The sequence below is a fragment of the Bombus flavifrons genome, chromosome 11, assembly GCF_040668555.2.
Source record: "Bombus flavifrons isolate JBK064 chromosome 11, iyBomFlav1_principal, whole genome shotgun sequence".
Lineage (NCBI taxonomy): Eukaryota > Metazoa > Arthropoda > Insecta > Hymenoptera > Apidae > Bombus > Bombus flavifrons.
The window spans coordinates 11,004,958-11,020,882 of record NC_138452.1 but is presented as its reverse complement, the minus strand read 5'-3'; the positions used below and the strand labels follow the sequence as shown (position 1 = coordinate 11,020,882).

The following is a 15,925-nucleotide window of genomic DNA, read 5'->3' as shown; positions in this document are numbered from 1 at the left end:
GCGTACTATATCTTTGTGACACGGATAATACAGACTGATTGCAAATTCTACAGAATTTCTAACATTCCTCTGAATTCAATTTTCGATAATTTAAAATGATTTAAGACTTCAAGTGTTTCTACTTCTTCGTAAAACGATTCTTACACGGAATCAGCTAATATACGCAATTGAAATTATTTACGTAGTGATGTTTCGCATTATGTTCTGGCAATACGTTTCCATGGAACATAACGTTAACACATATATCTCGTGCAGAATAGAATATTAGTAAGCGTTCCTGTCTAATAAGAGAGACTAAAGCTCCCTAAGCTCTGAAGCTTAACTTGGACAGCGACACAGATCCTTTGTGCAGTCAAGCGATCCATGTCTCTTAGTTAGCCCTGTAAAATCAGCTCACTGTAATTCCCGTAAAATTAATCGTCTATTAAATTAGAAACAAAGAGGATTAAAGAAAGTCACCGTTCTTTGATCGTATTAGACATTTGAATATTTCGAATATTCTATTTCTCCTAAAATCGGAATCTGCTAACGAGTGTAATATACGTATAGTAGTTGTTCAAAAGAAAACGAAGTTAGATTCAACGACGATGAAACGCGATAAGAGCAACAAGTATCTATCCCTGCATTTTAGAAAAACGTCAGCCAAATCTCCAGAAACGCATCGTTAAAAATCTCTGGTAATTCTAGTTTAGAGAAGTCTTTCTATTTCGTTGACCAACTATGCTCGTCAACGATGATGTCGATAGACGCAGACCGAGGAAAGCTTTCAGAACTGTGAAATTAAGCTCTAACGATTCTGCTATTACATTCTTCGTTGCAGGATCAAACGCTCTATAACATTACTTACTCCGACCACAAAGAATTCGCTACCAGACTAAACGTCAAACATCGTTCGCTTCGATCTTTTCTTATCCTTCGTCGTCACTTCTCTTTCCGTTTATCCACCACTAAACTATTAAATACACAGTATTCCTTCCACCCTAAAATTCGTCCCCCTTAATTGTCGAGAAACACGATCCCCTGACGATTGCTTCGAGAGCAGCTTTTAACATTTTCCCTCGAAGGGTGAATTAAAGTATCCTCTTCGCTCGGAGCGTATCGCGTCGAGGCAAAATTGTCCTCGAACACGATACGTCGCGTCGCGTCGCGTCGTCGCGATCGTGTCTCTGGTCAAAATTCATCGATGTTATGGTTTGATCTAATCGCGCGAATCGTTTCGATGTGACGTTGCCAGGATACGACGATAATTCGTGCACGTGCTGCTTTAATTGCACACGGCGCACATTATGCACAGCAATATTATTATGAGCAACAGCAGACGGGTTTTAATTAGTTAGGAACGTTCGAGGGTTAGTTGAATTTTCAACGGATGTTCGTCTTTCTGATTTCTCGTTCGTACGAAACGATCTCGCTGGTTGCTCGTGTAGATCGGCCGAGTTTGATGAAACGTTGCGGTTCTAGTCGGTTATTTTGGCCAACTGACTTGTTCCGCACGAAACCGTGTAGCTGTAGTCTCGTGGTTTTCGTTGAAATAACTACGAAGTGGAAGAGATTCGAATGGATTCGTGGACTTGTCATCGCACAATGGCTTGTGATACTATTCCTTGGAAATTGACATTAATTTCTTTCTTTCTAATTTTTTTTTTTAATCGATTATTACTAATAAACACAGTTTTGCTGGCGTTTTTGTAGGAAAGGAACGATGCACCGAAATTAGAACAAGTTTCGAAGGAGATGAATATGATTATCATTGAATTATTTGATAATTTGTTAAAGTAACAACGTTACGTATAAGAAATATCGAGCGTTAAATGAGCAAGAGCGATCATTTTCTAACTTTTTGTTCAAACTAACAAGATTGTGTTTGCTTAATGACACAACATCTTTCCAATTAGTATCGATCTGTCAAATAATTCTAAATTATCCACGAGCATGAATGAAATTACTCAAAGTCCTTGAATATATAACGCTTGAAATTAAATTACGAACTGTTCGAGTAATTTCATTGGAAGAACGGATACACGAATAATTTATGCAAGAAATTAGCGTATCCCTGTAAGTATGCGACGTCAATACATTAAAGGTGTATAAATAATTCGTTCGGCGGAAGGCTTAAATTATTCATTACGCGCTACACGAAAGCGTCGAACGTTTAATTATCCAGACAAAGAGGCTCGTACAGAAATCAACTTCCGCCATTCTTTTGGTAGAAGAATGTTGTTCTTATTGTCGACGCGGCATCTTTGAATTATTCCCTAATGATAACGCGATTACCATGATTTATTCACCGCCTAATGAAACGTGACGCAAGACGTTTTCTTTCGCGATGACGTACGCGGCATACTGCTATCGATCCTTTGGCAATGTTTCGCTTAGACGCGAACACATTACGGTTGTTCGTTCGTCGTTCGCTAAGGAGGACAATTGTAAAACTTCTAACGAAGTCACGAAAGCTCGGGCAAAATTGGCCATGTTTATGGTTTCAGGTACGAAGAATTTCAACCGACGAAGAATTTCTCTGTTGATCGTATTCGTTCTACGAGAGGAAATAATTTCGTTGTTTGGTAGATGTTAAGCAAAATTCTATTCTACGCGGCGATAGTTTCGAGAGATAGTTGCTTCCAAGACCTTTCTGAAGAACTATTCATAATGTACAAATTGACGTGTTTTACCATGAATAAAACCTTCGAAAAAGCGTCAGAAAACGCTACTTCCATTATGTATATAATACAAGTTGATTCCACTTGCAGTCACCTCAATTATATCGGAGTAGCGTCTTCTGACGTATTTGTCAGGTTAAGCTGCCAAGTACAATAGATGGTATTCGTTCGACCGTTTAGTTCGATGATATGCGTTCTTTTACATACACGTTCGTTCTGTATTTTATGTTTAAGAAGCGTGTGTAGATTTTTCTGCCTGATTGTATGATTTTGGATCGTAACTTCGCGCCAATGTAAATTCTCATCGATTAATCGTCACCTTGAGATTATAAATTAATCGTTACGTTACGTACGAAGTCAGCAGATATTGTATGAAATGCAGCTACCTGAAAAATGTAACATCTTCGCTTTTATTCGTCAGATACGCATTACCTTTAGACATTCAAGTTTACATAGGCCACGCTTCGTAGTTCTCAACGAATGTCCTCTCGTGTTTCGTGCTTAAGCTGGATATTAACCTCTTGCCCGCGGCGTGTATCACAAATTTAAAGCGTTCCTCGGGGCTGCTAAGTTTCACGTTGATTTCTTGCACCGGTGTACTGGATCGCGAATGAAAATCTGTTTGCTCGGAGCATGTATGTATATATATACATATTCATATTCACAGCAAAGTGTATACAGGGTGGTTTTAATCACCTAGCGTGTACCTGGAAATGTATTAGGTCTGTTCGTAGAGAAAATCAGCGCTTGATTGTTTCTCGTCTAACGAGCGTAATCGCGAAGAAGGCACAAAGGATTGTCGATCGAAGGCCTCTTACTTCTCGTATTTGTTGTGAGATCGCTTAAGTGTCGAACGAACGAACAAAGTTAATTTACGATGTTCTCTGTGGATATCGGCTATGAACTCGAGCAGGGAAAAAGTACTAAAAAGATGGTACTGGATCGTGAATGGTGATTTAAATATGTAATCAAAAGGTTAATTAAAGGGATAGAATATCGTATCTTTTCTTTTAGCCAATTTAACCGAGGGAGGACTTGTATAAACGATAAGTAATAACAAGCTTTTTTGAGTTTTTTTTTTTTTATTTATTCTGACCAAGGAATAATTTCTTGTGTAAAGTAGAGGTAATAATTAGGGCGAATAACTAACGAGCGATACGATGTTCATTAATTGAAAATTAATAATTGAGAAATTAAATCAGCCGCTGTTATCGATTTATGCATCATTATTTCGCAAAAGGTTATATGGTAAATTCTTTTTCCATCGTCATTAACGATTTTATTTGAACGAAATTATTTAGAAATCCAATACGTATTTATATTATTCGTTAAAAGCGTTGTTTCATTAAAAGATAAATAATCGTGATAGCTTTTACGTTACCATCATTTCGATATGTTATTCACATGTTAGTTTCCATATTTTTGCTTTGGTTTTATAACTACTATCGATGTCGGATTCCTATACTAATTTAAACAGAGGCTTTATTTCATATCGTGCCATCACTTACCGTGCAAATAAGTAGAAAAGAGTGCGAAAGATAGCGAAGGAAGAGGAGCTTGTTTGTGCGTTTCTGTTTGCCTCTCGAGACGATTTTTCCACAGAGCATGCGGGATAGGAATATCAGTATTGAATATTTCTTCCTTTCCTCTCGATATCCTTGGCAATCAGCGACAAGTACACACAGTAATCTCTTTCGTTTCTTTTTAACGACCGAAGAAAAATGCTCGAAGAGATCCTGCTTGTAATGTCAACGTGTACTAACAAGACTCTTTCAAACGCTAGTTTCATAATTTATTGGTTTTCCGTAACCAATAAAAAAACATATATTTTCTCCACTTTAAGGTGTTGAAGTATCAGTGCCGAACAAACAGCAAACTAATAAAATAATCTTTGACACGTCATTTTTTGAAATACGAATTTCTAATTAAAGGCGCGACTGTATCACCGTGATAAGATTCAAATAAAATTGATGCGAACTCAATTTATGAGTAACGTTCCATATATTGTGTATAACACGTAATAAACGAATGTTCAACTAGAAGAAGAAATACAATATTGATATAAGAGACTCGAATCACTATGTCGAAAACAAAATGTTTTGCAAACGGCGAAAGCATGTTGTCAAAGATACCGGAGAATTAGTTTCCTAGCAATTTCGTCAAATTTGCACGAATCATAGCCGATCGTGAAAGGAGAACGAGGGAAATGGCAATCACGCGATTATTAGTTTGTTTACGGCTGAATAACGACAATCATCAAACAGAGAGCATCAAAGGAAATTTCGTCACGATTTTGATTAAAGTATAATTATTGAGGTCGACACGAAGACGACGCCTCCGGTGTCTGCTTGGCGAAATCTTGTCGCAGGAGCTTCGTCTGCCTCGATATTTGTATCTCTGTGCATGTCACTTTCATGACAAACATTTCTACCCTTTGCGAATAGAATTAATGAATTCCGCTGGCAAATGTCATCGGTGATTAAATTCGTAAGTAAAATGTATTCGGAAGATGATATCAAATATGTGACTCGAGTCAATAAAATATAATTCTATGATAGTATACGTAACACGATTTTTGACTGTCAATAGAAATCCCGTACAGGATATTGGAATTCTTCAAACAATTAATAATCTAATATCTACTACGATTAATTAATAGAAATCAAATATAACGTTGAAACGGGGCGAAGCAAAGATGGAGATAGTATCGTCTTCGTTTTATTCCTATCATTTTTTAATTGTATCATTTTGATGGATAGAAATTAGAAGAGGGAGAACGAATAAATTTACAAATATTCGTAACACATTTTTCTTTTCGAAACAAACTTCTTGATTTCGAAAGAGTCTGCGATAAAAGTATGTCAGAATTATCGATCGATCGTGTCGTAAAAAATGTTCAAATGAAATTGGCAAAGGGTTAGATATCGCAATTTCTTCGTTTCTCTCTTCGAAAGCTCTAAAGTCACGACGTATATCGAAGACAAAACGGCGGAGAAACACGGCACGCGGCACCTTTCGAGCGAAACCGTTTCGCGATCGTTTCTCTTACGTTCCCTCGATAAAGTTTATCAGGAGGGGTATTACCCGACTGAATTTTATCGGCGTGCGTGCAATAAAACGAGACCGTAAAACGTGAATCTTGAAGGGGGAAGAGGGAGGAGGGCGACGTTTGTGCTACTTGTCCCGTACCCGCATGCGGCACTGTCTGACGTGCATTGAATTTAATGTCTACGGTACCTGTATCCGGAATGAGAGTGCTACTACCTCGTAAACGGCGTAATGCACTTAAGGCCGCACCGACATGACGCGATTCCGCTGGAAATTCGTTTGGACATCGTAGATGCGTACAATCGATCCACAACGTCGCTACAATCGCGTTAACGCGTTGTCAGAGCGCGTCACGTTTTCATCTACAGTCGGCTATTCCACGTTTCGCAAAGATCGAATCGTTGCACAGGATCGCCAGTTTCTCTATGATTCGATAGTCGATCAATATCGACATCCTTTCGTTAGAAATCAGAGATCGAATTCGTCGGAACCGTTTCGCGGCGATGCCTTTGTTCGATGTTACTTAACACGGGGACGATCGGTAACGCGAAAGAACGTTCTGAAAAATGGCTAAACCATAGTTCCGATGTGTGTAGGTAAAGATAAACAGGATGGAGAGTATTATTCAATTTAAACGGTTAAGTATAAGTTCGGATGAGTAAGATCATTTTCTATGAGAAGGGACCGGAAGGGAACTGAGAGTTATTTTATGGGTGAGAAAAGATTTCCGACCAACTGTCGTTAAGTGCCGCTAATTTGCAATGCGTATCACGTACGAGCGTGAAATGCAAGCGTGGAAGATAATTTTAGCCAAACGTATCGAGCCAGAAGTTTCTTACGATGGAAATGGAATGTTTTTGGCAAACGACCCTCTAATCCTTTGAGCTGTACGAACGTACGTTTACGTCATGCGGTACGAATATACATTTACGTCACTTTGGTTTATCTACTTTAATACGAACGTACATACAACAACCGGCCGTAAGTATATGACGTTTAATACGAATTGGATACTCTTCACTGCTGCCAAACGACGAACGAACTCCCATTTACGCTTTCAGTTTACTAAATTTTGCTAAGGTGGGGGAAGAGCGAGCGTTCGTTCGTTCGTTCGGTCGGTCTAAACTCGCCATCAGTAGCAGCGTTAAAGACGTCGAGTCCAGCGGAATCGGAGGAAAGGGCCTATAGTCGGTACGGCGTGGGCGTTGAGGTCGTCTTGGCAGCTTCCTTCGTTTCAGAGACGAGGCGATCGCGCGACGGAAGCGGTCCGCCACCGTCCAGAGGATGTTACAATTAATGCTGACCGGGGCTCGTTAGCACGTTTCCTTTTTCCTGAGTCATCCCGATGGAAGTCATCGCCGAGGAGCCGACGTTCGCCGCGGGGAACAACGTTTCAGGAGACGCAATCGTCTCAACGTGGTCTTAATGTATTCGCATCTCTGGAAATGAATTTATGGAGTGCCTGGTTTTGTCCTGGGTTGAAACGAATCTATGAGAAGATCGCGTGTTACATTCTCTTGATGTTTTTGGTGTAGGATCCTTCGCAGGTTTGTGCCGTGAAAAAAATCCTCGTCCGATAAAAAAATAAAATAAAAAATATAATAAAATAAAAAGGAAACTTTCACGGTAAATTCACAAATACACCCGTGACAAAGGAAGAAACTCCATATTGCTTTTTCTCCATCGCAATTCTTCTTCGTTCGCTTTAATCGTGTCAGACTTTGTCGCCATCCATCTCGATATTATTTAGCTCTGTCACCTCGGGAAGGATCTCACCTTCATCCCGACAATATCTTTTAGAGGCTCAGAGACCTGCCTGTTTCCCTTTCCTCCTTTTTTTCAATAACTTCGACCCTCGTTGAACGTTCCTTTCAAATTGAAAAAAGCTTCGACGCGGATGAGAAGCAAAAAATACTATCTTTGATTCGCGTTGCAAGACAAAAGATTAACGAATAAAGAGGTGTCAGGTTGTTAAGGAAAAAATCTAGGGTCGGAAGGGCAACTAGCAAGAAGGGGAATCGGTTGGAACGCGAACAAACTGAGGACGTGCTGTTTGCTGAAGGAAAATAAACGAAGGCGGTTGGCCGTTTCACAGTTAATTAGATCCATGAAACTGGGTCGTGGCGTGGTGAAACAGCACGCGAGCGAAATTCCATGTTGTTCCTGCTGTTTGTTTTCCCTTTTTATTTTGGCCAGGATAGGTACGCTGTCGCTGGACCGCGTAATTTGCATTCGAGGAAGCGTTCTAACTCCGGCTCAAGCTCGAGTGCTCTTGCCGCATCCTGGATAACGCTCTGGTCTCATTGAACGCGTAATTATGCGGTCGTTTAGTCTCCCTGAAACGCTCGCAAGATGGTCTTTCGGCCGTTTGATACACTTCGTCAGCTTTAATGACTTGGAATTTTTTGTTAGTCTGATAGTTACGACCTGGGAGAGAGTGAATGAAACGAACTTTCATCGTGCTGCTCCTTTTCCCTGATGCAACCTGGAGCTTTGCTTTTAATTCGATGGAGCAACTCTCGATCCGGTTGGTTTTCGTCGTTTTCTCTATATTTCTTTTTTATCTTTAGTACGCGTAAATAGCTGTTTGAAGAAAAAGTAGAAAGAATTTTAATAAATTGCATATTTTAAACTAATCGATGGAAATAATTTTAAAATATGTATATGTTTTTTAATTATTCGTTAACGTTGCAATTTGTGTCGTGAATTAATAAAGTATAATACGTACGCATGAGTATAAAATCATATCGTATCATTTCGATAACAATAATTTATTGCTTTTACGCGTATAATGTGCTCTGCTTCCTGACAATTTTACGAAGTGGCTTTTTATATGGCGTTTACCACCATTAAAGCGGTTTCGAACATTTATGGTCACGAACAGAGAGTTATAACACGTACTTGCGAATATTTCCCGCAAACAGTGAAACTCAGCCGTTTGAAACCATCGATGGATTTTCTCTATCATCCCGTAAACGATAAAAAGTACATTCATTTCAACCGACAAACGTGGAATAAATTTTAAATGTTACGAAAAAAATACGTGATACTATATATATGACGATAATTAAAGTGACAATTATAATTAAAATGACCAATTTAAATTTTGTTTGATCGAGTCCGGTAATAACACAAGAATCCTATAATTAATGTATGATTTCAAATAATGTAACATTTACCTTTAGCTTTAATAATTGTTTTAATATAAACATGATTAATATCGAAACTACTGGCTCGTGCCGAGTGATCTGATGTAACAAACGCTGTTTTATCAATATACAACCGATTGAATATCTTCAAATATTAATTCCTACAATATTCATACAGCTATTATTAACCTCGATGCATCTTTTCAGTAATTTTCAAGCCATCTCTTGCTTTTTCCGATATTGGAAAATGTCGAAAATAATATGAAAAAGTGGTTATCGGAATATGTAATTTCTTTTTTCAACCTTATGTTATACACGTTCTTAAGCCATTGAGCGTCTTTTTTATTTAGTAAAAACGTGAGCTAGATCGAGATATAAAAATTCGACGATCGCAACAAGGATAATTACATACTAATGATCTCTCTCTGCCATTTTCAATCATCTACTTCCTTTGATACGTTATATTATATTTCATTTACATTTGCAACAACTAAGAAGATAAATATATTCCGATTGCGTTTAATTAAACAGCTTTAAAGCGCATAACAGAAGGTATTAAAGCGCTTCAGTTCAGTTATATTAATTAATAGTCTTACTGTTTTTAAACGCTTTTAACCGTCGTTTTCTCCTTCGTAAATTACAAGGGAAATTACAGCGAAACAAAGGAATAAAAGTAGCAGTCTGCCTCGTGATAAAATGAGTGTTTCCATCTATATTGAAACTCGAGCATGTATCGGAATTATAGGAAATTACCTGGAGCAATTTCTTTTTAACGAAAAAGCATCGTGCCGGCGTTTCGGCGATGATCACGCGAAAATCAATTATTAATATCCTTCTGTTTTCGAGATGGAGGATCCTGGAATGCGCACGAAATTATATTTCATGCTGTTCGTAGTTGGGTTATTAATATTGACGGCGATGTCTGTGCAGATGTAATCGTGTTTGCAAATCACGTTGTTTATGTACAGGGACATATTAAAATCCGCGACCGGCTCATATAAACGCGTTCCACGAGCAACTTTTATGTTATTTTCCTATTATTTTTGTATTACCAGATAAGTTTAAGGAATAGTATTACGCTTCGTTAATTCATTCGTTTCTACTAACACTTTAACTGACGTAATGTTACATTTTTTTCTCGTGAATGAAGATGATTGTATAATTGCAAATGGGCCAATTAATTATCAACGATTTTAAGAAAAGAAGAACTTCTTGTATTTATTTGAATTAATAGCAATAAGAATAGCGATACAGAGTTCTACTTTACTTTATTGTAGAAGCTTTACATTTTCATAATTTATTTCATAATTTACAGTTGTAAAATTGTACGTTAATAAAATAAAGTATCGCAACCTGTACATTCTACGGTACAACCATAAACGTCACGATCGAACTCGCTCTTATTTGCAACCAGTCCGAATATTTTCGCTTTAAACTTCTACATTCACCCCTTTATCGCAATTTGGTTCGATAATCCGACGTTAATCTGGCCGAATGGAACGATTCAAACGGACCGAGGAAACCGGACAAACGGGTTCGAAATTTGCGTTTTCTATGCGCAAAGCTCAAAATCGCTCGGTGTCCAGAGCCCGAACGTGAAATATACTTGAAGACCGAAGCTGTGCGTATAAAACAGTATGGTCGCAGCTTTAATCCGACCGGACAATGTAAAAGGCGATTTTCCAGGATTAAGAGTCCACTGGCAATTGCTGTTGTACAGGGCGCCCACTTCTGATTGGCTTCGTCCTCTGTATATCTGTGTGTTGCCGATACCGATTGGTTTACGTCATTTTCACCCTTTGCCGCTCGCCCTTCGGCTCCCTGTTTCATACATTCCGTTTGATTAACCGATATCGTTCGCAGCAACTTCCAAAGTTTCCGGAAACACGATCTTCCGGCTCAAGTCCTGTCATATCGATGGCTGCTCGATGGAACGTAATACGTGATCGACGGTGGAAATTTCAATCGGTGATCGATGCACTTCAGTCGATGTTTAGCGATAATTGTTCTTTCGCCGAGAAATTGGTTTTAAACGTGTTATGAAATTTGACAAACGAATTTTATTACGAGAACCAAACGAGATCGTGAAATAGTTGGAATTTGAATATCTCTTTGGCACGTACGAATCTTATGCATAAACTTGCAACGACTGAAAATACTTCAAATAACTTTTTTTTATTTTTTTATTCGTGTTATTTAATCGCGAGTTTATAGAAAATTTTGTACAAAATATAATTAAGTTATAACGAAAGCGTAAACTGATTTCTGAATGGTGGTCGATTCGAGAAACGATTTAAACGAGATTTTTCCCCCTCAAAGATGTCTGCTTGGATGGCAGCGCGATACATATCTCCGTTTCGAATGCTGTTTCGACACGACGCGCGATGTCTACTTCGATCTTCTGGCCTGACGCGCCTCATTCGATTGTATCCATCACGGTGGATGTCTTGTCACGTTATCAAATACGAACGTTTCGATCCAATTAAAAGCGCGTTATACTTCCTGCAGCGATGAAACGGAAGAGAATCGACGCGTAACATGAATTTTCATGCGGATTTCGTACTGGTTGAGTTGAAAATCATTTTCTCCGCGTATCGCGACTGGATCGATTCACCTCTCATAATAGGCATTGTTCTGCAACAGGTTTCCTGTAAATTTCACGTGACATCTTCCGTTTGCAGGCTACATCGATGGAACATACTATTCCTGGCAGTGGGTGTTTGATTTGACAGCGCATTGTCGATAAATAATTGAGCAAATAATAGATGTTCCTGGTGAAATGCTATTGAACGTAATGCTTATTGTAGAAGCGCCGTTTTCAACGTAGTTAGTGAATACGTGTTTCGTATTGTTTTTTTTTTTTTATTGTTATTAATATCGTTATTTCGTATGTGTTGCACATGTTGTTCTTTTCCATATTTATGTCTTTTGTATTTCCTGATGTTTCATGTTTCCATACGTTGTTTCTAATGTTTTTTCATTAATTCTCTTTTTATTCGCAAAAAAAGCTTTATTTTCTTCCGATATCATCAAACAAAGGGATGGATTTTATCGAACATTAATTTTTCATGTCCCGATTCGTCAAATTTTAACAAAAATTAAACGAGCAGATAGTTAAATATTTTTTTTAATTAACAACGCACCGCCGCTCGATGTTCCATCGTTTCATCAAAATGGGTTTGGGGGCTATTAGCGAGACTTTCAATTAACTTCGAAGTAATTAAGCTTATTCTTAAAACAAACGTCTATTTATTTTCCTTCCGTTTTCACTTCGGAATTACCAGCATTGTAAATCCAATAATTATTCAGTTTCAATTGTAGTACTAATGAATTTTCCCTCGTTTATCTAAATACACTTCGCAGCAAAGTAATTAAAGATGATATTTCTCCCTCGAAAGTACCTCAAACACAGACGTTTCTGTCGGTTTTAATAAAACTTTTTCGTTACTCGTTTTACAATAAATCTGAAGATGGAAGCTTCGCCTTTACAACGATCCCTTTTCGCCTATCAAAATTGATATACGATTTTTTGTCGTCACTTTATCACGTTTTGAATGAAATGTGCGCCGTTGGCATTAAAATAACTCAAGCTACACCACGATGAGATTGCACGATCCGGACATTTACCTAGTATGAAAAGGTAATTCACAAAAGAAAATTCAATTCACTAGTGAAAACGTAGAAGCGTTGCCCATTAAAAGCAGCCCGGGCGTAATGTTGTACAATTTCTTTTTACGAAGTTATTGTAGTTCAAAGCTTAATATTTTTTAGCCAGAAGTTAGCGTAAGAATTAATCCTTTAACTCTGGTGCCTTTTTTCGAATCATATTCAGTCGAATAGAATTTCTTAAGTTTAAGGAAAATATGAAAGAATTCTTATGGATATGCTTAGTTTCTCGTTTCACTTTTATGCTAAAAATTTTCTTGGAATATTAGAAGTTCTCTCTCCGATTATAAAACGAGGGTGATATTCAGATATAAAAAATTTGTACGTAAAGTGTATCTCTTTTATTCTGTTCTTCGGTGAATAATAAACGTATTATATTCGAGTTAAACGATCGGATTTATCCGTCCATATTGTTTACAACGAAACTGTTTATCGTCGTTGCTATTGCTGCTATCGTTATTATTATACGTGCAGTCTGATTGCGTTGGAGACTTACAGCGACAGTTGCGAGGGCGTTTATGGCAATTCACGTTCCCGGATGTCGTCACGCAGTCGAGATTTTCTCTCGATTAAAAATTATCACTGTTCACGTTGCAATAAATTCCACGAACTTGTTACTTGTCTTTGCGCGTTTTATTCGACCATAATTTTGGTTACTTAGTACCGGAATTCTCATATTCATAGTGCTCCCATACTGTGTAACCTACTATGGATAAATGAAACTTTATATGAGAAAACTAATTAACGCTTCTAACACCACAGTGTTAATATCAACGATTTAATGATGCTGCACCCTAATTGGTGTCTAACGAGAAATAATAATCATTGCGCCGTATACACGTGAAATATCGGCATTATAAATCAAATTTAAATAATATTAGATAAAGTAAATGTTAAACGTAGAAGTAATAATCGACACTTTTTCAATATTTTCCTAAATTTTCGTACGAATATCTCGATTAACTTAGAAGATGTAATTCGATGAAAACGATCGATCTCTTCTCTTACTTTCTGAGAGTGCTGAGAATGCAAATCAGAAATTCAAACTTATACCTAGTGCCATACTAAATCATAGAAAGCTTACTAAATGTTATGCTTTATATCTCTCGAGATAAATTTTTGCCAGAATTCTTACCGTCACGAGTGGAGGCACGTTTTCCATGTGGAATATAGTACCTTGACGAGCGTGTCATAAATACTCGTCGACGGTCATATACATCTTTGTCGTGTGACGCGAATCGTTGTTTGAGGTTATGGGTTAAGGGCGAGACACGGTGTGTCAGGACTTTTAATTTCTGCCAACAACCTTGAGCAAAGAAATCGTAAATTTTCTTCGCCTAAGTGTCTCGTGTGGGTGTGGCACTCTTGCCAAGTAAGAACAAACGGACAATTTTCTATGAATATGATATGAGTGGACGAATATTGTCTCGTTATTGTCTGTATATCAAGATTCTTGTATGTTGTATCGATAAAATTGTACATTTGACACAGACAACCTATCGCTCGTTTCTACCTCGACGTAATTCATTCTCCATTACCATGTAAAACTTGTTGTTAAATTATTCCATACCCCATTAACACAGCTCACTCCCACTTCTATTACTAACCAATTTCATTGCTAGACCTAAATTTTATATTTGATTCCGAAAATTAAAATTCATGAAAAGTGATACCTACGTTAGCTGCTCTTCCCCTAGAATTTACGAGTCTGTCAATGTTTCCGTAGCTGTTCGATATTCAGTCGACTACTACTTCTTGCTTGTCCTAATTTAATTGCTCAGTCCTAAGTTTGCCAGAATCGCGTTAGGAAGTTCATCTCGGACTGTTTTACGCGTGTTCTTCGCAGTTTCTGCATAAATTCGCCGGTGTACGGTGAATCGAGCCATACAAAATCCAAACTTGATCGACTTCATCCAGATATGAATATTTTCGTTAGCGAGTAACTTCTAAAAATGAAAAAAATTAACCTTAGAACGGCACACTGGGATCTTCCATGAAAAATACTGGATTTACTTACCGTATTGGAAAATAATTAATTATAATCTCGGTTGCTGTAATTATTAAATAATTTCGATAGAAAATCTAACGATTGTATTTGATCGATTCGTAGAATGGACCATGAAGGAGTGCAGTGTGAGCTGGTAGTAGACGAGCGATCGTCCTCTCGGTTAGTGCCTGGACGGTCATCAACGGGATTCTACAACGCTGAATCGTTCACCCTGCAGGTGTTGCGCACGGCAGGTACGAAGTCGACAGGTGCAATAATCGGGGTTGACCCGGTTGTTGCCGCCGGGGCGGCGATGCGACGATGAGCTCGTTGAGGATTCAGCTATCCCTCTACACCCGACCAGAGGTTAGTATCGATATTACTTGCTCTATATCCCTTTAATATTTATAGACAATTGATTGTTTAAAGACAGTTTTACGTAATTTTTGTATTATACTTATTTAGAGAATTTTCCTATATTATCGTTCCGCGGAAAGTTTAATATTTTTATTTGTTATAAAACTATTGCTATTTTATTTGTTATAAAACATTTGCGTATAATTTCTTCTATTATACAACCATTTGCTCCGCGAGAAGTTCAAGCGAATTATTCTGCATTTTGAATGAACAAAACGAAATTCCATCGAATGTTTTCGTAGCCCCGAGTAGTAGCAAGGCCGGGTCGCCTCACAAGCTGTCGTAAGGTCGAGTACAGAGGAGCGGAAGCTGGTTCAAGGCCGATATTAGTTGCTTGGCCATGGACCTCGAGGCGAGGAACGGGACCGGCGGTAACGACGACGAGGAATACACGAATATTTACTTCATCGTTGGGGATCGTAGGGAGACGGTCACCTACAAAGCGGATCAGGTCACCGACATGGAGCTTAAGGGCAAGTTTATTTAATTAATTCATCTTTCAGTAGAATCTCGTCGTCGACATCTCGAAATGTTTTCGTCCAAGTCACTTTTCATTTTCATTCCATTCTTGACTTTTATCACTTTATCTTTAGCGAATTACGCCGACAAGATCAAAAGTTACTTCGGCCAAGTTCTTTGATTTACCGAAGTTTCGTTTATTTTGCGAAATAAGATTACAGTTAGCGCGATAGCATTCGTTAGGATTTCAATTCGAAATCTTCATCTTTTTCTTAATATCATAAATGCAGGTTCAAAGCATCGTACAAAGATTGAAAAGATTGATCGTGATTCTAGAGACCTTTTAAGAATCAAGTTTCTTGATATTTACGATCGAGATATTGCTGTTGATCTCTTAAAATCGACAAGCTAACGACTAGTTCTCTGAAGAGTATTGCAAAGCAAAGAAACATTTCGCGAAGAGATTCGATGGCTATCGGTTTGGCCGATTGGAGCTTTCCATTCGAAGCTGACGACAGCCATCGAGGCATTCATCCTCT

The 15,925-nt window shown here is 38.1% G+C and overlaps 1 protein-coding gene across 7 annotated transcripts in view; it reads left to right on the top strand.

Annotated features, from left to right (window-relative positions):
* Positions 1 to 15,925, top strand: part of Pde9 (phosphodiesterase 9) — a 135,134-nt gene that overhangs the window by 81,019 nt on the left and 38,190 nt on the right. For all 7 annotated transcript variants that reach the window (XM_069123610.1, XM_069123612.1, XM_069123613.1 and 4 more), the window contains 2 exons: positions 14,634 to 14,876; positions 15,170 to 15,400. In XM_069123610.1, the coding sequence (XP_068979711.1) occupies positions 15,268 to 15,400 (133 nt within the window). In that variant the 5' untranslated portion in view covers positions 14,634 to 14,876; positions 15,170 to 15,267. The remainder of the gene's footprint in view (positions 1 to 14,633; positions 14,877 to 15,169; positions 15,401 to 15,925) is intronic.